At 42.1% G+C, this 26,823-nt stretch overlaps 1 protein-coding gene across 1 annotated transcript in view; it reads right to left on the reverse strand.

Annotated features, from left to right (window-relative positions):
• The window catches only part of LOC102454802 (collagen alpha-4(VI) chain-like), a 105,143-nt gene that overhangs the window by 15,596 nt on the left and 62,724 nt on the right, over positions 1-26,823 (reverse strand). Inside the window, exons 23-30 of the mRNA XM_025183551.3 lie at positions 19,194-19,256; positions 18,973-19,035; positions 17,990-18,052; positions 16,425-16,487; positions 15,233-15,283; positions 11,519-11,554; positions 11,348-11,410; positions 10,628-10,690 (exon numbers count right to left, since the gene is read on the reverse strand). Of these exons, the coding sequence (XP_025039336.3) occupies positions 10,628-10,690; positions 11,348-11,410; positions 11,519-11,554; positions 15,233-15,283; positions 16,425-16,487; positions 17,990-18,052; positions 18,973-19,035; positions 19,194-19,256 (465 nt within the window). The remainder of the gene's footprint in view (positions 1-10,627; positions 10,691-11,347; positions 11,411-11,518; positions 11,555-15,232; positions 15,284-16,424; positions 16,488-17,989; positions 18,053-18,972; positions 19,036-19,193; positions 19,257-26,823) is intronic.

Here is a 26,823-nt window from a genome sequence, read left to right on the forward strand (position 1 = left end):
GATCTGGACAAACTGGAGAAATGGTCAGAGGTAAATAAGATGAAGTTCAATAAGGACAAATGCTAAGTACTCCACTTAGGAGGGAACAATCAGTTTCACACACACAGAACGGGAAGCGACTGTCTAGGAAGGAACACTGCAGACAAGGATCTAGGAGTCATAGTGAACCACAAGATAAATATGAGTCAACAGTGTGATGCTGTTGCAAAACATGATTCTGGGATGCATTAACAGGAATGTTGTGAGCAAGATATGAGAAGTCATTCTTCCACTCTACTCTGCACTGATTAGGCCTCAGTTGCAGTATTGGGTCTAGTTCTTGGCACCACATTTCAAGAAAGATGTGAGGAATGTGGAGAAGGTCCAGAGAAAAGCAACAAAAGTGATTAAAGGTCTGAAAACATGAGTTATGAGGGAAGACTGAAAGAATTGGGCTTGTTTAGTTCAGAAAAGAGAAGACTGAGAGGGGACATGATAGCAGTTTTTAGGAATCTAAAAGGGTGTCACAGGGGCTTACAGGGGAAATCCTTGGTGAACGTAAGCACAAAAAAGAAGCTTACAAACAGTGGAAACTTGGACAAATGATCAGGGAGGGATATAAATGTATAGTTCAAGAATGCCGGGGGGTTATCAGGAAGGCGAAAGCGCAATTGGAATTGTGACTGGCAAAGGATGTGAAGGATAACAAGAAAGGTTTCTACAGGCATGTTAACAAGAAGAAGGTGATCAGACAGGCTGTGGGGCGCCTACTGCATGAAGGAGGTAACCTAGTGACAGTTGATGTGGGGAAAGCTGAAGTACTCAATGCTTTCTTTGCCTCTGTATTCACAGAGAAAGTCGGCTCCCGGACTAATGCGCTAAGTGACGCAAGATGAGATGAAGATGGACAGCCCTTGGTGGGTAAAGAACAGGTTAGGAACTATTTAGAAAAGCTAAACATACACAATTCCATGGGTCCAGACTTAATGCATCCGATGGAGTTGGCAAATGTCATTGCGGAGTCTTTGGCCATTATCTTTAAAAAGTTGTGGAGATCGGGAGAGATCCCGGATGATTGGAAAAAGGCAAATGTAGTGCTCATCTTCAAAAAGGGAAGAAGGATAGAATCATAGAGTCATAGAATAATAGGACTAGAAGGGACCTCAAGAGGTCATCGAGTTCAGCCCTCCGCCCTCAAGGCAGGACCAAGCTCCGTCTACACCATCCCTGACAGATGTCTATCTAACCTGTTCTTAAATATCTCCAGAGAGGGAGATTCCACCACCTCCCTTGGCAATTTATTCCAATATTTGACCACCCTGACAGTTAGGAATTTTTTCCTAATGTCCAATCTAAACCTCCCCTGCTGCACTTTAAGCCCATTACTCCTTATCCTGTCCTCAGAAACCAAGAGGAACAAATTTTCGCCTTCCTCCTTGTGACACCCTTTTAGATATTTGAAAACCACTATCATGTCCCCCCCTTAATCTTCTTTTTTCCAAACTAAACAAGCCCAGTTCATGAAGCCTGGCTTCATAGGTCATGTTCTCTAAACCTTTAATCATTCTTGTCGCTCTTCTCTGTACCTTTTCCAATTTCTCCACCTTTCTTGAAATGTAGCGCCCAGAACTGGACACAGTACTCCAGCTGAGGCCTAACTAGTGCAGAGTAGAGCGGCAGAATGACTTCACGAGTTTTGCTTACAACACACCTGTTGATACAACCTAGAATCATATTTGCTTTTTTTGCAACAGCATCATACTGTTGACTCATATTCAACTTGTGGTCCACTATGACCCCTCGATCCCTTTCCGCCATGCTCCTTCCTAGACAGTCGCTTCCCATCTTGTATGTATGGAACTGATTGTTCCTTCCTAAGTGGAGCACTTTGCATTTCTCTTTATTAAACCTCATCCTGTTTACCTCTGACCATTTCTCTAACTTGCTAAGGTCATTTTGAATTATGTCCCTATCCTCCAAAGAAGTTGCAACCCCACCCAGTTTGGTATCATCTGCAAACTTAATAAGCGTACTCTCTATCCCAATATCTACATCATTGATGAAGATATTGAACAGTACGGGTCCCAAAACAGACCCTTGAGGAACTCCACTTGTTATCCCTTTCCAGCAGGATTTAGAACCGTTAACAACAACTCTCTGACTACGGTTATCCAGCCAATTATGCACCCACCCTATCTAAGTTATATTTGCCTAGTTTATCAATAAGAATATCATGCGAGACTGTATCAAATGCCTTACTAAAGTCTAGGTATATGACATCCACCGCTTCTCCCTTATCCACAAGGTTCGTTATCCTATCAAAGAAAGCTATCAGATTAGTTTGGCATGACTTGTTCTTCACAAACCCATGCTGGCTATTCCCTATCACTTTATTACCTTCCAAGTGTTTGCATATGATTTCCTTAATTACCTGCTCCATTATCTTCCCTGGGACAGACGTTAAACTGACCAGTCTGTAGTTTCCTGGGGTGTTCTTATTCCCCTTTTTATAGATGGGCACAATATTTGCCCTTTTCCAGTCTTCTGGAATCTCCCCTGTCTGCCATGATTTTTCAAAAATCATAGCTAAAGGCTCAGATACCTCCTCTATCAGCTCCTTGAGTATCCTGGGATGCATTTCATCAGAACCTGGTGACTTGCTGACATCTAACTTTCCTAAGTGATTTTTAACTTGTTCTTTGTGTATCCTATCTTCTAAACTTACCCTCTCTCTGCTTGTATTCACTACGTCAGGCACACCTCCAGACTTCTCGGTGAAGACCGAAACAAAGAAGTTATTGAGCATCTCCGCCATTTTCAAGTTTCTTGTTACTGCTTCTCCCTCCTCACTAAGCAGTGGGCCTACCCTGTCCTTGGTCTTCCTTGGATGATCCAGGGAACAATAGGCCGGTCAGTCTTACCTCGGTTCCTGGAAAAATCATGGAAGGGATCCTTAAGGAATCAATTTTGAGGCACTTGGAATAGAGGAAAGTGATCAGGAATAGTCAGCATGGATTCACAAAGGGCAAGTCATGCCTGACCAATCTGATTAGCTTCTATCATGAGGTGACTGGCTCATCATAAGAAAGTCAGTGGATGTGATATACCTTGACTTTAGCAAGGCTTTTGATACGGTCTCCCACAATATTCTTGCCAGCAAGTTAAGGGAATGTGGATTGGATAAATGGACGGTAAGATGGATAGAAAGCTGGCAAGAAGGCCGGGTCCAGCGGGTAGCGATCAATGGCTCTGTGTCAGGATGGCGGTCGGTTTCTAGTGGAGTGCCCCAAGGTTCACTTCTAGGACTGGTTTTGTTCAATATCTTTATTAAGGACCTGAATGAGGGGATGTATTGCACCCTCAGCAAGTTTTCAGATGACAGTAAGCTAGGGGGAGAGGCAGATACGCTTGAGGGCAGAGATAGGGTCCAGAGAAACTTAGACAAATTGGAGGATTGGGCCACAAGAAATCTGATGAGGTTCAACAAGGACAAGTGCAGAGTCCTGCACTTGGGACAGAAGAAATCCTAAGCATTGTTACAGGCTGGGGACCAACCAGCTAAGTAGTAGTTCTGCAGAAAAGGACCTGGGGGTTACAGTGGATGGTCAACAGTGTGCCCTTGTAGCCAAGAAGGCTAATGGCATATTAGGTTGCATTAAGAGGAGCATTGCCAGCAGATCCAGAGATGTGATTATACCCCTTTATTCGGCTCTAGTGAGGCCACATCTGGAGTATTGTGTCCAGTTCTGGGCCCCTCACTACAAAAAGGATGTGGATGCATTGGAGAGGTCCAGCAGAGGGCAACCAAAATGATTAGGGGGCTGGAGCATATTACCTACGAGGAGAGGCTGAGGGAGTTGGGTCTGTTTAGTCTGCAGAAGCGAAGAGTGAGGGGGGATTTGATAGCCGCCTTCAACTTCCTGAAGGGAGGTTACAAAGAGGATGGAGAAAGGCTGTTCTCAGTAGTGACAGATGGCAGAACAAGGAGCAATGGTCTCAAGTTGTGGGGGGAGAGGTCCAGGCTGGATATTAGGAAAAACTATTTCACTAGGAGAGTGATAAAGCACTGGAATGGGTTACCTAGGGAAGTAGTGGAGTCTCCATCCCTAGAGGTGTTTAAGTCTTGGCTTGACAAATCTCTGGCTGGGTTGATTTAGTTGGGATTGGTCCTGCCTAGAGCAGGGGGCTGGACTTGATGACCTTCTGAAGTCTCTTCCAGCTCTATGGTTCTATGATTCTAAGGAGGAGAGAGAAAAATTGTTCTCCTTGGCCTCTGAGGATAGAACAAGAAGCAATGGGCTTAAACTGCAGCAAAGGAGGTTTAGGTTGGACATTAGGAAAAAATTCCTAACTGTCATGGTGGTTAAATACTGGAATAAGTTGCCTACGGAAGTTGTGGAATTTCCATCTCTGGAGCTATTTAAGAGCAGGTTAGACAGACATCTACTAGGGATGGTTTAGACGGTACAGGGTCCTGCTGTGAGGGCAGGGGACTGGACTCAATGACCTCTCAATGTCCCTTCCAGTTCTAGCGTTCTAAAACAGAAGTTTGCCTTTTTGCCAACATGAAGAAAAATCCCCGTGTATTCTTAATTTAGTACACCTTTACAGGGCAAGAAGGAAAAGTTTACACTTGGGCCACTCTGACGTTTTGTAAAAGCAACAATTTTTCCCCCTTTAAGATTTTATTTGAAATGGCAGGAGGGAGGAAAAAATTCAAAGACAGCTGAAAGCCAACCAGAATCTAACTAATTTTCAAATAACATTGTTTTTATTTTTCTTTTGCGCCTGAGGAAAAACAAAATACCCATGGACACCACTCACAGCCAGAACCTGGGGTTTAGCTGTTCCAGGAGATAGAGAGCTCAATCTGGTGAACTTGCTCTATGAGCGTGTTATACCCAGCCCTCCAGCACCAAAAGAAACCTGAACTAGGAAGAAGTGGTGGGAGGGGTTATCTGGAACCTCCTCACCCCTCCCCCCGTCCCGAGATATTTAGACAGATGTTTAAAGGAGAGGAAAAAAATTTTTCCATGAGAGTTGTTCCCAGGAAAGCTCATGATACCATTTACATGTTTTGTCAGTTATTAAGGCGCTGAAAGACTATTTGTTGTTTTTTACATTTTTCCAGTTACAGACTAACTTGGCTATCCCTCTGAAGCTTTTTTCCAATAGGAGAGGCTTTCTAAAGTTCCCCCCTTCGCAAATTACTTCCCTATTCTAACATGCCCCTCCAGAAATGTGTGTAATATTTTAATCTGCATCCTTTTAAAATTGTTTTCCAAAAGTAAAGAATATTGAAAAATACCTTCTATTTTATTCTCCAGATATCAGGAGATATATCATATATCAAATATCATACTATATATATCAGTCAGGTGGCTATAAAAAATCAGAGAGCCTGGAAATTTTATACAGTATCAGTATTAAACAAATATTTGCTTTAACCCATTTATGGAAAGGAACAGATGAATGAAAAAGTTAATCCGTGTAATGCAGATTGTTAGTTGTGTTCCCCCCCCTCCCCATGAAAAAAAGAGGGAAGGGAACAGCTTCCCTCTCCTTCATTCATAAACTGGTAATTATAGGGAATGTACTATTAAGAAGACACTAAAGAGCTATTGAGGAGTGAATGCGGGGGAAAAAATCTGGTCTTTATCTCATACAAAAATTAAAGTGCTTCCTAGTGTTAGGTTTCAAAATGCGTCCCCAGATGTTGCCACAAAAAGAGTTAAATTTTAAAACAAATCAAATTCACACTGGCCACTTGCTGATACAGCTAATAAGCAGCTTAACCTAGCACAATAATATTGCTGTTGTGTGATGTATGAATAAAAACATTAAATATTGTTCACTTTTTTCCTTTTGGCCATCTTTATGCTACATATGAATGTGGCCATAGGAAAGTTTGGTTGTCAGTACTTTTTTTTCTATACTGTCCATAAAAATCATTTATAGCAGTACTGTAATTGTTTACAGATGACCCTGGACACCATGTGTGATGGGAGGGAGTAACGTTAACGTACTCCTCAAAAAATGAGGAGTAACGTTAGTTCGAACCAAGGGGCTTGGTTCGAACTAACGCATCCCGGCGCGCACTTCCTGGTTCGAATCAGCTGTGATTCGAACTAGCGCGCTGGCGAGATCTTGCTAATGAAGCATGGGATATTTAAATCCCCGCTTCATTAGCAATTTCAAATGCCTGCATATGCATCCCTAGTCCAAACTAGGGTGCAAGTGTAGACATACTCGAAGAGAATTGGCATGACCATATATACCAAAGGAATACAATGAAAAAAGTGAACACATTATTAAACTGACAAATAAGATTTAGTACAGAAGGTGGAGTGAGGGAGGGAAAAGCTATTTATGAGTCAATGAATGGCTAATCAGGAGTGATAAGTGGGGAAGCTATCTGTGTAATGGGTAAGGTAATTAGCATGTTTGTTAAGGCCCATTCGTAAAGTGTCAAATTTAAGCATGAATGAAAGTTCTGAAGTTTTCCTCTGTACTCTGGTGTTAAAGTCTCTTTGAAGTAAGATGCATGTAGTAAGGTCGTTAAGACTATATCCAGGTAGATTGAAATGAAAAGTAACTGGTTTTTCCTTGTGAAGATGTCTGATGTCTGATTTGTGGGCATTAATTCTTTGGCGAAGTGTCTGAGAAGTCTGTCCAATATACATAGCAGAAGGACACTGTTGGCATATGATGGCATAAATTATATTTTTGGATGAACAGGAATATGTGTTCTTGATCATATAACTGACATGGTTAGGTCCAGTGATGGTGTCTCCAGAGTAAATATGTGGACAAAGTTGACAATGGGGTTTGTTGCAAGGGAAAGTTCCAGGATTGGTATTAATGTGGTATGTCCTGTGGTTGTTGGTAAGAATCTTCCTGAGGTTAGGCAGTTGTCTATAGGGGTATGTCTACACTACCCCGCTAGTTCGAACTAGCGGGGTAATGTATGCATACCGAATTTGCTAATGAAGCCCGGGATTTGAATTTCCCGGGCTTCATTAGCATAAAGCCGGCGGCGCCATTTTTAAAAGCCGGCTAGTGCGAACCCCGTGCCGCGCGGCTACACGCGGCACGGGCTAGATAGTTCGAACTACGTAGCCATTCCGAACTATCTGTACTCCTCGTGGAACGTGGAGTACAGATAGTTCGGAATGGCTACGTAGTTCGAACTATCTAGCCCATGCCGCGTGTAGCCGCGCGGCACGGGGTTCGCACTAGCCGGCTTTTAAAAATGGCGCCGCCGGCTTTATGCTAATGAAGCCCGGGAAATTCAAATCCCGGGCTTCATTAGCAAGTTCGGTATGCATACATTACCCCGCTAGTTCGAACTAGCGGGGTAGTGTAGACATACCCTAGGAGACTATGGGTCTGTCCCCCAGAGCCTCTTGGAGTGTGGTATCCTGTTCCAGTATAGGCTGTAGGTTATTGATAATGCGTTAGAGGGGTTTAAGTTGGGGGCTATAGGTGATGACAAGTGGTGTTCTATTGTTGGTTTTCTTGGGCCTATCTTGGAGTAGTTTCTGGGTATTCGTCTGACTCTTTCAATTTGTTTTTTTTATTTCCCCTGGTGGGTAATTGAGATTTACAAATGCTTGGTAGAGATCTTGAAGTTTCTGGTCTCTGTCAGTGGGATTAGAGCAGAGATGGAAAACCCCTGGCATCAGCCCTTGTCTCCCTCCTGGACTCTGCACAGCACAGAGTCTCTCTCTCACACACACACATAAATCCATTGCTTCCTCTGTTTTCTTACTGTGGGAGAGAGCAGGAGCATTCCACCTTCTTGATTTGTTCTTTGTTTCCCAGAACAGAACAAACCACTCAGTTGTCAGAAAGGAGCTCTGAAGCCGGGGGAGGGAGACAGGAGCATGCCTGTATGGCTGCTGGATTCAAAATAACGACCACAGGGATCATGGCAGGCCTTGTGGGACATTTTCTGGAGGCCAACAACAATGATAAAAATCTAGCAGTGTTTGTACTGGCACCGTGCCAATAATACTTTTGCATAAAAAGTCATATGACTCTCATGGAGATGGTTTTATTACATCACTGAAATGGAGGAGCACTGTAGCCAACCGTGGCTTTGCAGTGTGTCTCCTCTGTTTCATCACCAAAGGCTGCATTCTGGTGAAAAAACATGGCAGTTGTAGACAAGCCCTAAGAAAACAGATTTAACAGAACAGCCGGTATGCTTCTGTTTACCTAAAGTGTTGGGAGGCGTACACACTCAGGGTATGTCTACACTACCCCGCTAGTTCGAACTAGCGGGGTAATGTATGCATACCGCACTTGCTAATGAAGCCCGGGATTTGAATTTCCCGGGCTTCATTAGCATAAGCGGGGAGCCGCCATTTTTAAATCCCCGCTGCTTCGAACCCCGTGTAGCGCGGCTACACGGGGCTCGAACTAGGTAGTTCGGACTAGGGTGCCTATTCCGAACTACCGGTACACCTCGTTTCACGAGGAGTACCGGTAGTTCGGAATAGGACCCTAGTCCGAACTACCTAGTTCGAGCCCCGTGTAGCCGCGCTACACGGGGTTCGAAGCAGCGGGGATTTAAAAATGGCGGCTCCCCGCTTATGCTAATGAAGCCCGGGAAATTCAAATCCCGGGCTTCATTAGCAAGTGCGGTATGCATACATTACCCCGCTAGTTCGAACTAGCGGGGTAGTGTAGACATACCCTCAGATACCATTGGGCCTGAGTGGACAATGTGTGCCCCTACCCACTCAGCCTCCCTTTCTCCTCATTTTCAGGGGGTTGTGTTTTTATCCACTCTAAAGTTCTTTGTTTCAATATTTTCTGAATGGATTCCCCCCACCTCTCTATGTCAAGTTAGGAATGTTGAACTCAACATGTCAGAGGTAATCTTAAACTAAAGGGATAAACCTGTGTATTCTCTCTAATTATCAGTGAATGTGTAGCTACTAGCAGTTTTTGCTCGCTTTTCTGTATTCAGGCAAACTAACCCAGCCCTAAATTTACCCCTCATAATAATCATATAGCAAACACCCTGGGAATAATAAAACTAGCAGATGGAACAGACAGCTCCCACTTCCTTCACAGAGGGATCCCCATCCCTTGGTACCTACAAGGATCCTGCTCCACAGTGTGAGGCAGCAACCTCCCGTAAGGACAAAATGGGGAGAATTGATTAAACTAAAAGAAATTTAAATCACAAATTTAATCATTATCGAAAATCGTTGACGAAACCTTAACTTACATAATTGGTTTTAATTTGGGTCTAAAGCTGTACTTCTTAAAGACAGGTTCATTCTCTTGGTTGTTAACAACTACAACATGTTGTTTTGCAACTCAGGATAGCCTGCACACCAAATTTAGCACTTCTCTTTGTGCACCAGGAGGATACACAATCTCTACATACATTTTTAAGCAAGTATGCAGATTAATATACATTTCTTCAGCTTCTTAATTTTTGCATTTCTCATTATTTTAGAAACTTGTGAATAATATAATTTTTAGTTCCTAAATTAAGTTCATTCTTTCTTTAGGGAGTCAGGGTGGGTTATTGGCCAGCACAGTAGGCTAGAATTCAAGAAACTTGTGTTCTGTTCCTAGTTCAGCCCCTGGACTGGCTGACCTCTCTTTCTCAGTCCTCCTTTTTTATAAAAAGGAGATAATGATGCTTCCCTGCCCTTACAAAAGGTTTTGAAATCTATGGACAAAAACCTCTGTGTTAAGAGCTAGCTATTCTTCTCCTCAACGGTTTGTATAACCACTGAAATATGGTTAATACATGTTTCTTTTTTCACCTTGGATTTGTGTCAAACTACATTTGGATAGAAATATGAATTCAATTAAAAGTGCCCAAAACAGCACTATTTGTATTAGTTAACTAAAACTGCCTTATGTTTAGAGAGCATAAAAAACAGAAGTATGTTTATCAAACCATATTTTCCATTTCAACTAATTGCTTTATTAAACAAGCGGGATATTAGTTTATTTAGTGAATTCTCAGATTCTCATCACAGGACAAATTTTCAATGGTTTATAGATGCTTCAAGATGCAGAAAGGCACATTTGAATATCCACTAGACACCTAAAAATATTATATTATTCATAAAACATTACAGACAGTAAAAAGTTTAATTAAAGTGCCTAACTACTATTGAAATAAATGGTATTTTCCTCCATTGTGTGCATAATTGGAAAAGCAGCACCCTTTAATTCTATATTTGAAGTGGTCTCATTGATGTCACATTGTAAGTATGTATTTCAATAATTTTAATAGACTATAGTATATTTTGGCCTTAACGCAAGTTGTCATAATTTCAGACTTAATTGTAAACAGGTATAGTATATTTTTTAAAAGAAAAAATTATTTATATTAAATAAAAATCCAAGTTTCAATTTTTTAACTCAATTTTAAAATGGATTGAAAGAGAAAATCTTGTGGAGGGTAGAATTCTGTCCTCAGTTAAACCCAGGCCATTTCATGGATTCCAGCAGGTTTTCTTGGAATAGCTGAGGGCAAGAAGCATTTGTCTAGGCATGTCGGATCAGTGAATTCTATTTTCTTGTAAAAAGCATTGTCAAAATGCATCATTAATCCCAAATCCCAAGATTAACATTTGTTTGTATTTATTTTTAAAAACTATAAATGTGCTACCAGTGGTCCTGGTGGCCCTTGATCTCCGGGATTTCCCTCTGAACCTGGAAAACCAGCATTGCCCTAAAAACAGAAATGCAAGTCAACTTTTCAATTCATTGATTCAATGTTTATGAGGATAGACCTGGGGACATATCCATTCCTGAGGAAAATCTGCATAGGCCAGGACTACAATAGCCTTGGAAGGTTGGCTTAAGGTATGAAATTCCAGTTACATAAATAACATAGCTGGAGTCGACCTACCTTAAGCTGACCATGGCATCATTTTCACAGTGGAAGATCAATGGGAGCAAACACTCCCATTGGCTTCCCTTATTCCACATGACTGCAAAAAGTACTGGCACTGACCAGAGGTGCCCTCAGTGTTTGATTTAGTGGGTGTTTTTTAGATCCACTAAATCAAAAGCCAGAAGATGGATCTCCAGCGTATAAGTATACATGTGGCCATAGTTTCACTGAAAACCAGTTAAGAAGAAGGCTACTGCAATTTAAGTAAAGATGGAGTAGTATACAATATAGACCGGCCCTCATAAGTAATAGAAATGAATGAACATTAATGAGTGAAATTATAAAACAATAAAACCTTGCAATAAAACAATGAGACTGATTTTTCAATCCCTTTCTGACTAGGGGCCACTAAACTCTAGAAACTAGACACTTTTTTTAAGGCCTCCTTCACGTGTACTTACCAACAAAAGTAAAAGTGTTTATTAGTCTCACCCTTTTTCCTCTAATTCCTTTGGGCCCTCTATCTCCTCGACTGCCTGGATCACCATCTTCTCCCTAAAAGTTAATCAAAGACAGAATCTCTGTAGCAAAAGCCACAAAAAATAGACATGCACAAAACAAACATCATATACCAAAGGCAGAAAAATAGCCATTTTATTGTACCTGTGCTCCGGGATATCCTGGGAAACCAGTTTCTCCCTTGTATTGGGGAAAAAGAAAAAAGACCTTAAATTGCTATTTACCTTGCCACTGAAGAATTTTTTAAAAAAATCAGAAAACAATTTAAAGATTTTTAGAGATAGTCAATATAAGTTAAAGCAGCCATTTCTCAGCCTCAAATGGCACCATTCCATGTTGCCCATTAACGCTACTGCGATTTATGTATTTTGAACAGTTTTGTTCCTCATCTAATTACTTTATTAAAATGTTCTGTTCCTTTCTCAGTGGAATTCTGTTGTGATTCTGGTTCCAGGGTTAGATCAGATTTGGGATAATATTGTTGTTGTGTTTATGTTTTTCAAAGGAAGGAAATTGTTTCTCAGTCTTTTGCTTGCTATTTGGTTGTAGCTAAGAAATAGAATTGCTTTCATGAGCACCAGTCAAAGAGTGTGTCTAGACTACAGGATTTTTTTGAAAAAATGTCCCCTGCATCTTGACTGCCGCCGCGTTCTTTCGAAATTAAATCGAAAGAATGCGGTGGTTTTTTCAAACACGGTCAACCTCATTTTTCGAGGAAGAATGCCATTTTTCGAAAGTGCTCTTTTGCTTTTACGAAAGTACTGGGTGTGGTCTAGATGCTCTTTTTTGAAAGAGCTTTTTCAAAAGTATCCTACGAAAAAGCCTCTTTCAAAAGAAGCTTGCAGTCTCGACGTAGCCAGAGTGAAAGTACATTCTTCCTTTAGCTAAAGAAACCAGCTGAATTCGTTCTGCCTTTGCAAGATTGTCCCATGCATATGGAATAATTGAGGAAATTTACTCTTATGAATCTGGAAATAGCGATCTCAAAATGAAAGTCACACAAAAAGGCTTTCTAACATGATTCTATAGGTTGAACCTCTCTAGTCCGAGACTCTCTGGTACGGCAACATCCATGGTCTGGCAGGATGTTGCTGGACCAGAGAGCTCCTAAACCAGAAAACCCTGGTGGCTGGGAATCCAGCAAATGGGGGATACTGGTGGTGGCAGCCGGAAGCAGGGCCAGAAGGCCAGCGGCCAGGGCTGGTAGTGGAGCTGGTCTGATGGCCCGGGGCAGGTAGCCTGATGGCCAGGGCCCTCAGGACAAGGAGTTTATCCAGGACCGGCAGCAGAGTCTGGTTAGGGGTGCAGAGCTCAGACGGGCATGTGGAGCCTAGCAACCAGGGCCAAACTAGTAGTGGAGCTCAGCCAGGAGGCTGCGAGCTCCCTCAGAAGAGCCTGGAGTCCGTCAGCAGAGGGGCTGAAATTGACCTCCCCAGGTCCATTTCTCTGCTTCCTGCAGCTCGTCTTGGCTGCAAAAAGTGATCCTGGCAGCCAATGGGAGCTGCGAGGGTCTGTGGCTATGGAGCCAGTAAGTAAACAAACCAGAGCAGCCCATTAGCAGTTCTCAGAATGGGCCTGTGGCCCACTTTGAGAAACACTGACATAAGTCTTTGTACCAGTTTACGTAATTTTAACAGATTTAAGTTAAATAAGAGAGTCTCATATAGAAAAAGCCCAAGGTAGCAATCAAGGAATTAAGTAATTTAACTAATAAAAATGTATTCAGAACTTCCATGAAGCAATATTTATCGGAGCTGCCATTATCACCCTTAAGAGACTTCAGGCTAACTGCAGCAAACTGGCAAAAACAGATAATTATGTAGCCAAAGTATGCCTAGCAGAAAATTATGAAGGCGTTTTCTCTTTCTCTTAATGGAAGAGTCTGGTGGGAAGAAGTCAGGAAACATTGCTAAAAACAAAAGACAGCAGGAAGATGGCACCTGGCATGCTGTTTGTTTCCATATGAACTAAAAGGAATTATTAATGCACGCTTATATTGAGGAGTCAGGGTGCTGTTTGTGCTCGAGACACTATTCAACATTGATGTGAGACGTGAATCAATATTAACAGCTAGTATGGGAATACTTGCAAGTTCTTTCCATGTGTTTGGAAAACATCCTTCCCAACCTTTGTCCTTCTTTTTAATCTTTTTTTGTTTATGGTCTTTAAAGAGAAGAATTAATGGAATTAGAGAAAATTTTTACACAGAAGAAAGTAGATGAAGGGGAGCAAGTTCTTAAATCAACATTCATCTATTCCCCTCTGGTTTATTTATTAATTGGAAAATATTATAGTCAGGTCCACCAGTGATGGGGGAGGCAGGGGACACAAAGGGGCAGTTGCCTCAGGAACTGGTGTTCCAAAGGGGCCTGGAGCTCCTGGAGGCCATCAGTGTTACTACGACAGCTGTGGCAGCTGGAGTCCTGGGCCCCTATGAATTGCCGTGGGAGTGCCTTAGCACTACCCTGTGTGGCTTTGCAGCCTGTAGGGGGTAGCCCAGGTGGCACTAAGGGCTGGCTGCCTTCGGTCATGCCGGTTATGCCTGAGGCCTCACCCCTTCTGAGGCAGCAGTGCCAGGCCCTCCCCACACTTTAGCCCTGGGTCCGCAGTGGCTGTTAACCCCACCGATTATAGTATTGTCTGTTGATTGACTTTCTTATTTCTGAAATCCAGTTTTCAATGGATGGTGTCCAGAAACCTTTTATTGCCATTTGTTGTGTGCAGAGTTTTGTTTATTTTGAGCAATAAATATTCATAATGATTGGAATGACTATGGGGGCCATTTTTTATTTTGAATTATTGTTGTAAAATGTTATGGTCAGATTATTTTTCAGAAGGTCCCCTGGTTTCACATATTTTGTGAGCAAATCATTGCTATCTCTCCATTTACTCACGAAAGGGAACTGAGCGAGAGCATGTCACAAGCTGGTTTTGCTCAAATCTCCCCCTTCCTGTTCCCACACCCAAAACAAGAAAACAACTACTAAACAAATATCTGCGGAGAGGTTCACAGATTCAAATCAACTAGCACAGAGGAGTTAGCCATTGATTCCAATGGAGCTACACAAAATCCTACCAACTTTGGACCTGACCCTTACTTTGGATCTTTTACTGTAAATGGTTTCTATATTTTTAGAAGATAATATTTAATTATTTTTGCAAATAAATATTAACTTTGGGTTAGTTGGTTACTTGCTGAGCATAGATCATGGGGACATAAGTCCTTCCCATTCCCCATATACTCTTGCTCAACCAAATTATGGCTTGTCAGATTGCTACTGCTCTCTGGCCACCATAGACAGAAGCAGCTTTACCAGTACTTCCCTCTATGAACATATTGGTTGGATGAAGCAGGGAATGGGAAAAACCTTGGCTCTGCTCTCGGCATACCAGCTAGAGTAGCTGTTTGGGCACACTGTGGGGAGGTGAACAAGTGATATCCCCAATGGCAGTAAAGTAAACTGACTCCCCACTTTACTCCCTCAGCAAGGAATGGTGCCTTTTTGAGCAGCAGTTCCCTCCCAGGGCTCCTCCTAAAGGAACACCGATGTGTGTTACCATTTACTCAGGGCTGAGACAGAGCTCTCCATCCAACCCTCCCTTTCTGCTGGAGTCTTGGGAATGGTGTCTGCACCAAGCAATCTCCCATGAGCCACTGGTCGAGAACTGGAGATAACTACCACCCATGCAGCTCCAAATTCAGAAAGCCTGCTATGCAGGTGTACACAATGGGGATGGGATTAGCTTCTCGAATTCTGGGGAGGGACTGGGACAGTGTCAGAAATTTCCACAAAACAAATCTGACTGGTATCGTATTAGATGGAACATTCCATGACCAAGACCTCTGCTTGAGCTCACCTTTGCTCCTTTGCTTCCTGCAGGACCAGAACCATCATCGCCGTCTAGGCCCTGCATAGGTTGGAAAAGATACTGTAGGTTAGTTTCAAATGTAGACTTACCTTAGGGTGACCATATGTCCTTTTAAATTGAGCCCTGTCGCAACCCACCTGATTCATTTAATTATTTATTTATTTTTGGCCAAAGGGGGCATTTGTCCCATTTGGTTTTGCCAGATGATTGAATTGGCAAGAGCAAATGGGACAGACGCCCACTTTTGTCAAAAAGTGGTGTGTGGTGTGGAGGAATGCGGGGCAGCAAGTGGCAGTGACAACCCCGTGCAGGGGGAACGCCGGGCTGAAGGTGGAGGGAGGAAGGGTTCCAGTGCATGGGAGGTAGCCAGGGTCCAAGTGACCATGGACAGTTTCAAGTGAGGGACTGGCAGGGTTAGAGTGACCAGTGACAGTCTCAAGTGAGGGGAGTGAGTGGTTGACAGGGTTTGAGCGACCAGGGAAAGTTGAGGGGAGCTCTGTGCGGTCTCATTCTTCCTTAAATTAGCTGTAAATTCAATACTCCACTGACTTAAAGGAGCACTCATAATTTTGGGCCCTTTGTAGCTATGGTTGATTGTGTAGTGGAGGGTGTCACAGACACAGTCTAGCTTGCTGCTGTTGCAAAAGCCGTAGAGAAGATACAGCCTAAGGTCAATATCCTCCTCTCCATTCTACAGGGCAGTACTTATATTTCCTCTTTTCCTCCAAGGGTCTGAGGGCAAAATTCTTTCCAAACCACAGAGAGAAGAATTTTCCCCTTGAACTGTTGAAAGGAGAGCTGGATAGGTTCAGTACAGAGACGACATCTTGACTGACATATTCATTTGCTTGGACTCCATACCAAATAAATAAGATTGTAAGATAGTGGCTTGAAGGTGAAGCTCTTATGTCTGATGGATGGCTGAAAAAAGCGCAAGTGTCTTCCTTGCAACAAAATAAAGATACATAGACTCTAAGAGCAGAACAGCCCTAGTCCCGCCTCCTACATAACACAACCATGAGGGCTGTGATGTTAGTGGGAAGACTGAAAACTGAGCAAAAAGTTTAAAATACCCAGCATGGATGAAAATACAATGAAAAAGAAAATAAGATAAGTTGCAAGGCCTCACAACTCCTAGCATTTTAACACAGAGAACCCAAACTGGAAGAGCAAGACTTACAGGCATGCCCCTTGGGCCAGGTGGACCCAGCGGACCCTTCTCACCAGGATCTCCAAGTTCACCCTGTTACAATTTAAATATAAAAGCTATTACACTTTTTTTACATGTGACCTACCAGGGAGCATTTTGTCTTAAGTACAAGGGGGTTGGTTACTTGGGTTAGAGCTGTGCTTGCATTTTCTGAAGATTAAAAGATGTAAATCATAAAAGTTTAATAGCAGACCATACTTGAGCAAACAGTGTTATCTGACTTGATCTCTGCCTTTCAGTTTTTATGAGAAAAAGCCCCTGTAATAGCTTTATGTGCAGCCAAATCCTGCAGGCTTACTCTGGCAAAACTCCCATTGTTACCAGTGGCAGTACTGCCTGAATAAGCAGTAAAATATACCAATCACAATAGGAACTGGCTGGAACTTTACTGGTGTGACACACAAGTTCGGTCAGAATTATTCAGACTGTAATTGTGATGTATGCTCTTAATTTTGTTGTAGATTGGGTCTGGTTGGATTCCTTAAGCTTAGTAAGAACACCACCAATTAATTAACAAAGCCAAATTGAGGAGACAGCATGGCAAAGTATTTCTTTTATGGAAGCAGCCTTACCTGGTGGCTACAGACTGGAGACAGGAAGTTAAAATTCCCAGGCTCTATTCTCAGCATTGGTCTTCTTACTTCCACTATTTTTTTAACCTCAGTCTACCTCTGTACAAACTGATTTTAACAATACCTACTTCAGAGAAGTTTGGAGGCTTAGTTAAATAATATTGGTAAAGCACTTGGAAATCCTTGGACAAAACATCATGCATAAGTGACACTGTTGCTTTTTTTAAAAAGTAGACCACATATCAAATGCGCAACAATGGTTAATTCAATAGAAGGTAAGGAGGTCTAAACAGTCTTACAAAGAAACAAAGCATGGATGAAAACCACCTTACACAATATCAACCCAAAAATGTGGATCTCAACCCATTCAGTCCAACATCCTCTTCAACTAATCATCCCCACTGCTTGGTGGACTTCTGTGTGATGGCCACCATCTTGACTGACACAAAGGGGATTGAGCCAAGAACCTCCAGAGGTAAAACCTCTAACTGCTACAGCTTAAGCTAAAGCTTTCTTATTGGAGCTGTAATGGACACATCTCCCCAGCAGACTGGGTACAGTGGGGGAACTGTAATTCACTCATCTGTGAATAAGATCTGCACTCCTGAGCACAGGGACCTTTTGTGAATGGCCCAGGCCAGGAATGTAACCAAAGTATCTGTGATTAGAACAAGAAACAGGAAATTAGATCCACATCCTACTGTAGCTCTGCCACTGATTGGGCAACCACGAATAAGACAATTAGGCCCAGATCCTCAAAAATAGTTAAGTACCTAATTCCCATTGAAATTGGAGAGTTAAGTGCCTAAATACATTGGGCCTAAACATTAATGTTCATATTTATCCATACATAAACTATAATAATATTTACTTATTTCACAGGGGTGTTGTGTTTGTAAAGTGCAATGAGATCTTGGAATGAAAGGTGTGGCAGAGGTGCAGTGTACTTTTTAAAATGCTTACCTTTGGGCCTTTAGGCCCTGGATTTCCAGGAGTCCCTGCTGCACCTTGGGCTCCTGGATTAGCCTATAATCAGAAACACACACAAAACAGGGTTCATTAGAAAAACACTAGTGGCTAATGTTCACCAGAGCTCAGCATAGCTCTAGAAGGATTCATTATGTTTGTCCCATCTAGTGACACTTCTCAAACCTTTCAGAAACCACAGTAATAGTGATGTGAAAAGGACAACTATGCAAATTCCTTTCCCTTGTAAAGGGAAGCATTTTGAGATTTCCAATATTCCTAAAATATTGTTCCTTAAAGCATCTTAGAGGTAATAAATACACAGAATAACTGGATCTGAAAACATGAGCCTCATCACACAATAAGTATGGGCCTAAATCTTGATATATTGCTCCATATCCTGACTCAGTTATATTTGGTGTAACTCCACAGTATCTCTGTGAAGTCAATGGTGTCATACCCTTGCAAGTGAGAATAGAATTCATCCCACAGCATCTATGCTGCCCCCTATTCTTTCATCAGATTCCAGGCTTGAATATCATAGGCAAGTCCTTGCAGCCACACTCAGATGAAAACACTTACTAATTAGGTATCAGATTCTGCCTTTAGTTACACTGGTGTATGCCCAGAGCAAGCAATGGTGTTACTCCAGTACACACCAGTAATAACTGAGGGCAGAAACTGGACCTAAGTGTTGTCATTGTACCCATGAAAGAGCTCAGTAGCACAGTTTCTCTTCTCTCCTGATTTTTACAAAAGATTTACTTTCAAGTCCATTACTTTGGCACCATATTATCAAGGTCTGCAATGACTAGCCTAACTCCCTCATTTGGATGTTTATTACTAGACCTTATAACAAAAAAATCCTCCTCTTATCCTGACCTTATTTACAAAGGTCCAAATATAATTTTGAAAAAACATACTCCCAAGAAGCAGACAAGTATAAAGTGTAAAATAAGGATATATACTTTAAAACTAACCTGAGGGCCTGGTATGCCTTGTGGTCCTGGGGGGCCTCTGACCCCTTGTAGTCCTCTTTGACCCTGGTGGATAAAGGAAATTTTTTTTTTAAATTGCTAATGTACCAGGGCAAAATTTCACCCAGGATATTTGAAATTGGAATGAAAACAAAACATTGAACCCAATGGCATGCTTTCTCCATACATGTCATGTAAAATAATTCAGCCTTTCTTTCTGCTACCTGTGAGCCTGGTAGACCAGGGTCTCCTGGATAACCTGGTTCCCCACGATCTCCTTGATCACCCTACCAGAAATTGAGAGAAAAAAAAAACTTTACCTCATGACTATGTGTCATCCACACATAAACTGCTCAAGAAACATTGCTGCTTGCAAATCACCATAGCCTTCTATAAAAAGCAGTAACCACCACTCAAGAAACATCAACTAAAAAGAGAGTGGGCCATGTAGACTTTTCCAAAATGCATTTCAACAGGCCATTGTCAACACTAATCTAGTGCAAGAATTCTTACTAGGCGACAGTGTAAAGGCAACAAGTGTGGTGAGCATAGGGAGTTTCTTGAGCTTTCTTCCCCTCTACGTGCACAGCTACATAGGACTGCTCATAATCTAGCCCAGCACTGAGTTTTCCCAGAGGTGAGCACCAGTATTTGCTTCCTATTTTAATTCCAATTGCTCAGAAGGCTGCACACCAAATCTGTGACTGTGGGAAAATTAAATTGTTAGTTTTTAAGCTCAGCAGCTGTTACTCACATATAGCTGTCATCTACACCTGAGTCAGCTCATCCATGAGAAAAGAAGTGGGTTTTGCCCACAAACACACATGACACTGTATCTATATTTTTGTTAATCTCTAAGGTGCCAGAGGACTACTCTTCATATTGTCTCTCTTGGACGGAGTCAAGTTACTCTTGCAAGAATGCTGCACCACTTGCACGATGCAGAGTTTTACAGAAATTAATGTTGTGTATGCAGAATTTCCTTTCTCCCACAGAAATGGACTGAAGTATGACTGGTCACCACGAGAGGCTGCAGAACCTTTCAGAACTCAGCTCACACATAGAACCTGCTGAGGATATGAGGAGGGAGCAAGAAGGTTCCCAGCAACTGCAGTTCCCTGCATGCTCTGAGGGAAGGAGACAAGCCGGGTCACAAGCCTGAGATCCAGCATCAGGCGGTTTTGCCCTTTGGATCCCTGGGCTCTCAGGGAAAAGGGGGGGCTGGTGTTTGGGCAATGGGGAGGCACACCTGGGCCCTGGGAGGAAGGAGTGTGGTTTAAAGTTGCCAACTTTCCTGACACGATGGATTGGACAGCATTGCCTCAAATGGCATCCAGTCTATCAGTTAGGAAAGCTGGCAACCCTAGTGTTGGTATCTGAGCAAGGGGGAGGGACCAAGGCTGGGCTCCTGGGGGAAGGGAGGGAAGGGATAGGGTGCCAGGTATCTGTGCAAGGGTGTGTGTAGCCATGCAGCTAAAATGTAGCTTTATGTAATGTAATGTGCCTCAGTGTACCCTGCCAGCCACCCTTCCTGAAAATAGAAAAAGACCTTTGCCTTACTATTGGTAAAGGTGCACCAGTCAGAATTTTGTATCTGAAGCTGATTCCAAGGCAGAAATAGATTCTTATGGTTTTTGTTTTAAGGTTTAAAATTAGTATTGTGAAATAAGTAAAAGGGTATGAGGATTGCTTTCTTTAAACTGTAAGTTGATATTCCTGCTTAAATACTCATATTATGGTCTGTGAAACACCCACACACATACACACAGATTTTCAAAATTAAAATTATCAAGGGAAGTAGGCCATGTAAACATATCGGTTACTAAAACCAAAATCTGTAACAATTGGCAAAACTTAGTCAACTGTCTGCCTCCAAGCCCAGCAAAGTGCACTTGGGTTTGGTATGCAAAAAAGAGAGCAGGCAAGCAGTCCCAGGAAAAGTAAAAGCAGTGCTGGCCACCCTAAGTACTGCCTGGATAAACACACGTCAACACCACTATAGCCAAGTGAAACTAGATGTAGCAGACACTATATTAGGAGGGGCTGGCTTTGGAACAGGGATTATGAATACTGTGGTAAGCTAAGTTCTCTGTCACAAGAGTCACAACTACAGGATAACCTAAGTCACAAGCAAGATACTAATATGAACTTGGTTGAAATGGGTCTGGGAACCTGAAAAACATGGAATATGTGGCACCAGTTAAACACCACTACCTGGCTGTTGTATAAAAAACAAATAGCATTAGGAAATGACCAAACTGCCCTGGCCATGCAATGCACTGACATGCAAATTCTCAGTTTAGCATCACTCAAACATAAATTGTATTGGGTGATATCTGGAAATGGGTAGAGTGTTAGCACATCTTTTACAACAATGCAGAAAGGTCACTGTTTAACACCTCTTGGTACGAATAGATACGACATGTTTCTAGAACAGTAAAGCCTGATTTGTTACTAAGTGAAATTGTTAAAATTGCTCTCCAACAATCTGTGGGAGACAGAAATATGGAAAGTGAGCCCACTTCCAAAATTGACCATGGGGTCTTTTTGGTTACCTTGGGTTATAGGTTCATGGGCTGGGGGAAAAAATTATTGGACAATCAAGGGTGTATGGAATGGAGTCCTCAAAAATGGATATACTTATCCTTGCCTATTACCACAGAATCATGTCATATGGATACATTATTGGGAACATGTGTTTCGAATGAATTGGAAAATGTGATGTGTGTTATATACAATGGACAATGTGCATGTGTTATGTCTTGGGATAGAAGTATTGGAAGATGGAAGTATTAGCCAGCCATCAGTAGATAAATGTAGATGTGATGCCAGCATGCTATATACTAGCAATACACTTATTATTTACCAAAGATAAAAAGGGAACAAAGTACTATAACTGCCACTTTGGTGAATTAATCTGTTACCAAATGAATTCATGGCTTAGACTGGCATGATTTAACTGATCACTTACTAACAAACAAAGGTGACTCAGTTTTTACAACAAACACAGAAGGATAAGGGAAACACGTCATTCAAATACCACATACAAATGGAGATATGTTAAGAATCCAAAAAAGAAATAACAGCATATCATTGGCACAATATTTTTACAGGCTGGTCTCTCTTCTAAAGGCACGTTGTCTATTGTTTCGCCCATTGTGAATTGTATTAATATTGTCATGTATTTGCTTAGTAGGAATGTGTTGTATGTGCTGTTGGATAAAGAAAATGCTTGTTAAAATACAACCACAAGCCCAAATTGCCCTAAATCAATTGTATAAGGTATGACCCACTCAAGGATTGTTCTTGAGTGGTTAAAAGGGGATAATGCAGCCATGTAGCTAAAAACATCGCTTTTTGTAATGTAATGTGCCTCAGTGTACCCTGTCAGCCACCCTTTCTGAAAGCAGAAAGGACCTTTACCTTACCATTAGTAAAGGTGCGTCATCCAGAATTTTGTGTCTGAAGCTGATTCCAAGGCAGAAATTGATTCTTATGGTTTGTCTTGTAAGTTTTAAAATGAGTATAGTGAAATAAGTAAATGGGTGTGATGATTGTTTTCTTTAATTGGAATCTGATGTTTCTGCTTAAATATTCATATTGTGTCTGTGTAACAAAATAATCAATTTTGTTTTGTGTGTATGAATGAGGAATGTGTATTAGAAGGTAAGTGTGAAGGCCATTACCAGAACTGATGTGCTAAAGAAGCTTAGGACAGATATAAAAGTGCCAGAAGATTGCTGTTTCCCCCTATCAAGATGCAGATGAAGGACAGATTGACGACTCTAAAAGATAAAGCAAGCACCTATCAATTGAGCCAACATAGCTGTGATATGAGAAGAACAACTTAAGAAAACAAGCACTTGTCAAATGACGATTGATTATAGCATGATGGTACAAAATTTACTGATCTCAATTAAGGAAAACTGCTGTAAGAAGGAGTTGCTCTGCCACTGGAGACTGGAGCCTCAGTCCAGACCAAAAGAACCTGGTTCCTCCCTCATGCTTAGCCTGCTTGGCCATCAGGCTAATGCGAGCAACAGACTCTCTGTGTGTGTGTGTGTGTGTGTGTGTGTGTGTGTGTGTGTGTGTGTGTGTGTGTGTGTGTGTGTGTGTGTACACACACAAACTGCTTTTCTATTGTATTCTTAAAGAACATGGAGTATTGCCTTTTCCCCTAAAAAGACCCTGTGTGCTTCTTATACGCACAAAAGGTGGGATCATGTCTGGGCTCTTAAACTGGGAGTATGTGAGTATCTGTGCCAGAGGGCACTGTTGCCTCTAATTATTCCCACCCCTGAGTGGAATGAATTTTGTTATGTGTACCAATATGGAGGTGATGTCCGACACAGCATCTTCATATTGGTGCATATAACAAAATTCATGTGGTGGGAGTGGGGTCAAGAGGTTTGTAGTTCGGACCTGGGGAAGAGGATTGGGGTGCAAGCCTATGAGGACTCTGGCTGCAAGTGCACCCACTGGGGTGAGGCATAAGGGCTCTGGCTGGGGGTGCAGGTGGGAATGAGGGGCTTAGAGCTGGGACAGAGAGTTGGAGGTCAGGGCTCTGGCTGGGCATACAGGCTATGGAGTGGAAATGATCTGGAGTGAAGGAGTGCACTCCAGGTCTACTCAGAGGAGAGACGACTCCCCCCAGCTCTCTCTCCTCACGACACCACCTGGGTTGGGGGGGGGGGAGCACCTATCCCCACTATGACAGTTCTGGGCCTAGGCCATAGCAGGATCAAGCAGCCATGGCAGGGGCTGGATCAGGGCTGTGCCACCCCAGACCTGACAGAGTCAGGGCTGGGGCCATGCTGCCCTGGCTGAGACAGTGTCTGGGTTGAGGGCAGGACGGCTCACCCCACTCATGCAGGGTCTAAGCCACTGTAGGGTGGGTTAGCTTGGAGCAGCCTTCCCCTAACTGCTGCAGTTCCCTGTCCTGCATGACTTTCTGAAGTGCCTGCGCAATACTACATAGGCAGCTACGTTACAGGGAACTTAGCTGGAGAGGGATGTGGCTGGGCTCTGGAAGGGATGGGATGCAGGTATCTAGGGTAGGGGACCCCATTGCTAGGCTCTGGGGGGTAGAGGAATCAGAGAAACAGGAACTGAGTTGTCATAGGTGTTTCTTTAACTATATACTCCTGGGGAAAATTGTGTGTACGTCTACTGTAAGAATTTTTAATTTTTTGGTGCAGAATTTCCTAGGAGAATCAAGTGTATGGTTCTGGAGAACATTGGAGATGTTCTTTCATTAGGGAAATGATAAACATATGCCCAAGGATTCTTTGGAACTCGGGAAATTCTTAAAAACTAGAATTCTTAAAAACCTGGCAAAAATAGGTTCTATTATACTGCACTCCTCAGTTCTGAAGAATTCTGTCTTCTTCATAATATGACTAAACTGGGACGGAAATCAAATTAAAAAAACATACATGGATTTGAGTAAGCCTCCTGGAAGCCAAATATTGATACTGCGGCACTGAATGGCTGTTACAATGCCAGATGTAGAAAATGAACTATGTCTTAACAGAGGCAGCCCTGTATAAGAAAATCAAGTATACAAAAAATTAGAAAGAAAGAAATAAGAGACCATTTGGGCTCTTTACATGACACATTGGGCCCAAGTCCAAAGTCCACTGAAGTCAATGAGAGCCTTTCTATTGACTTCAGTAGGCTTTGGATCAGGCCACTCTTTTTCTTATGCATTTCCCTTTTTTTCTCTCTTCTTCCTTACCCACTTTATTTTTTCCTTTGAAACCTAAAGCTAGTAAGGTACTATATGAACAACACACTTCTAATCTATGGGAGACTTCTAATGTTTTTCTGTCCTTAGTTGTTCTGCTGTCAGAATGGCTGCCTTTTGTACTTGTAATCACAAAATAATTACAACAGCATTTGTAAGATTGCCTTTTATGTTCTCATGGAACTCAGAGCTAATTGGAGGTGAAACTCCAAAATGTTTTCCTTTTCAGAAAACAGTGAAAAATGCTATGTTGCTGCTGGATACCACTTTAACTGTACTTCTGTCAGTTTAGCACCTTCTATAAGCCATTAAAAATAGTAAAACTGTATGAACATTAGTGAGTGAAGCTTAGGCCCTCTCTGTGCAGTTTAAAAAACACCAGAAGTTATTTGTCAGTCCCCGTCACAAAACACTAAAATCTGTAAAAACAACAAGGAATCCCATCACAACTTAGAGACGAATAGATTTATTAGGGCATAAAATTAGGGCATAACCCTTCCAGATATAGTGTAAACCTGGCCTAACTATCTAAAGGGATAGCTACCTGTGCATTGGGGAGCACTGCTTTAAAAGGACTTCTGTTTCTGCATTTTATTAAACAAGGTTAACATTTTCTCTGACAACCATCCAGAACTCCATTGCTTATTAGCACTTCATACTACATAGTACAGCCAGACAAATGACAACTATTCTACTAGAGCCCCCTATCACATTTTCCGTATCTGTGATTTTTTTCAATGGTTTTAAAACTGGCTTCTTAACCTCACAGATAATCAATTACTACTTTTTGGCTGAAGCCCTAGAGCAAGATGCAATCCTAATCACTTGTTTAGATTCCCTGCAGTGACCTTCCTCCCCACCCATCAAACAAAGGGAACCAGGAAACAATGTAATTTTCTGTGTATAATGTCAATGCAAACTAGGCATCATTTAGTTTGCACTCTGGGTGCATCTAAACTAGCAAGATTTTGCACAAAAGCAAAAACTTGCCAGCTGTCTACACTGGCCGCTTGAATTTGCACAAAAGCACAGATGTTCTAATGTAAGAATTCAGTGCTTCGTGTGCAAATACTTTGATGCTCCCGCTCAGGGATAAGCCCTCTTGTGCAAGAATACTTGAGCAAGAGGACCAGTGTAGACAGGCACCTTAATTTTTTGCGCAAGAAAGCCCGATGGCTAATATGGCCATCGGAGTTTTCTTGCACAAAAATACATCTAGATTGGGCACGGATGCTTTTGCGCAAAAGCACTTTTTGCACAAAAGCATCTGTGCCAATCTAGACGCTCTTTTGCGGAAATATTTTTAACAGAAACTTTTCCGTTAAAAGTATTTCCGCAAAAACATGTCAGTCTAGACCAGGGGTCTCCAAACTACGGCCCACAAGGCCCTCTCATCCGGCCCGTGGAGACCTTTTTGTCTACGGAAAAAAAATTACGGAAATTTACGTGTATCCTGCCAAGATCAGCCGCCGCTTACGTGGACGTTATGTTTTTACCGAATTAAAATAGAGGCACGCAGTAGTGAGATTGTTTCAAAACCCATTTGAAGCAGATGTGGCCAGTTGCCCAGATGAACTTGCAGCTGGAAGTCATTGAGGTGCAAGCAAATGACCTCCTTAGGGACAAGTTCAAAATAGGACTGGTGGGTTTTTACCAGTTTTTGCCCAAGGAAGACTTTCCTAATGTCAAAACTTTTGCATCAAGGTACCTTTCAATCTTTGGAACAACATACCTGTGTGAACAAACATTTTCAAGAATGAAATACGTGAAGAACAATTTGAGAACAAACTTGTCCGATGATAATCTCAGGTCACTGTTGATGTTAGGGACAACAAATCTAAAGCCAGAAATGTCTGCTATTTTGGCATCCAGGAAACAATTTCACCATTCACACTAATACAGGTGTTCATGTGTAGTGTATCAATGTGTTATTAAATAATAACTGAATAAAATAATATTAAATAAATAATTAAAAACAACATCCATGTTTTGATTGTTTTTTATTTGGACCTCAAGTGTGTAGTCGGCCCCCGAACTGCTGTTTGATAGTTAATGCGGCCCTCGGGCTGAAAAGTTTGGAGATCCCTGGTCTAGACACAGCCATAAGG

The sequence above is a fragment of the Pelodiscus sinensis genome, chromosome 2, assembly GCF_052426305.1.
Source record: "Pelodiscus sinensis isolate ZL-2025 chromosome 2, ASM5242630v1, whole genome shotgun sequence".
Lineage (NCBI taxonomy): Eukaryota > Metazoa > Chordata > Testudines > Trionychidae > Pelodiscus > Pelodiscus sinensis.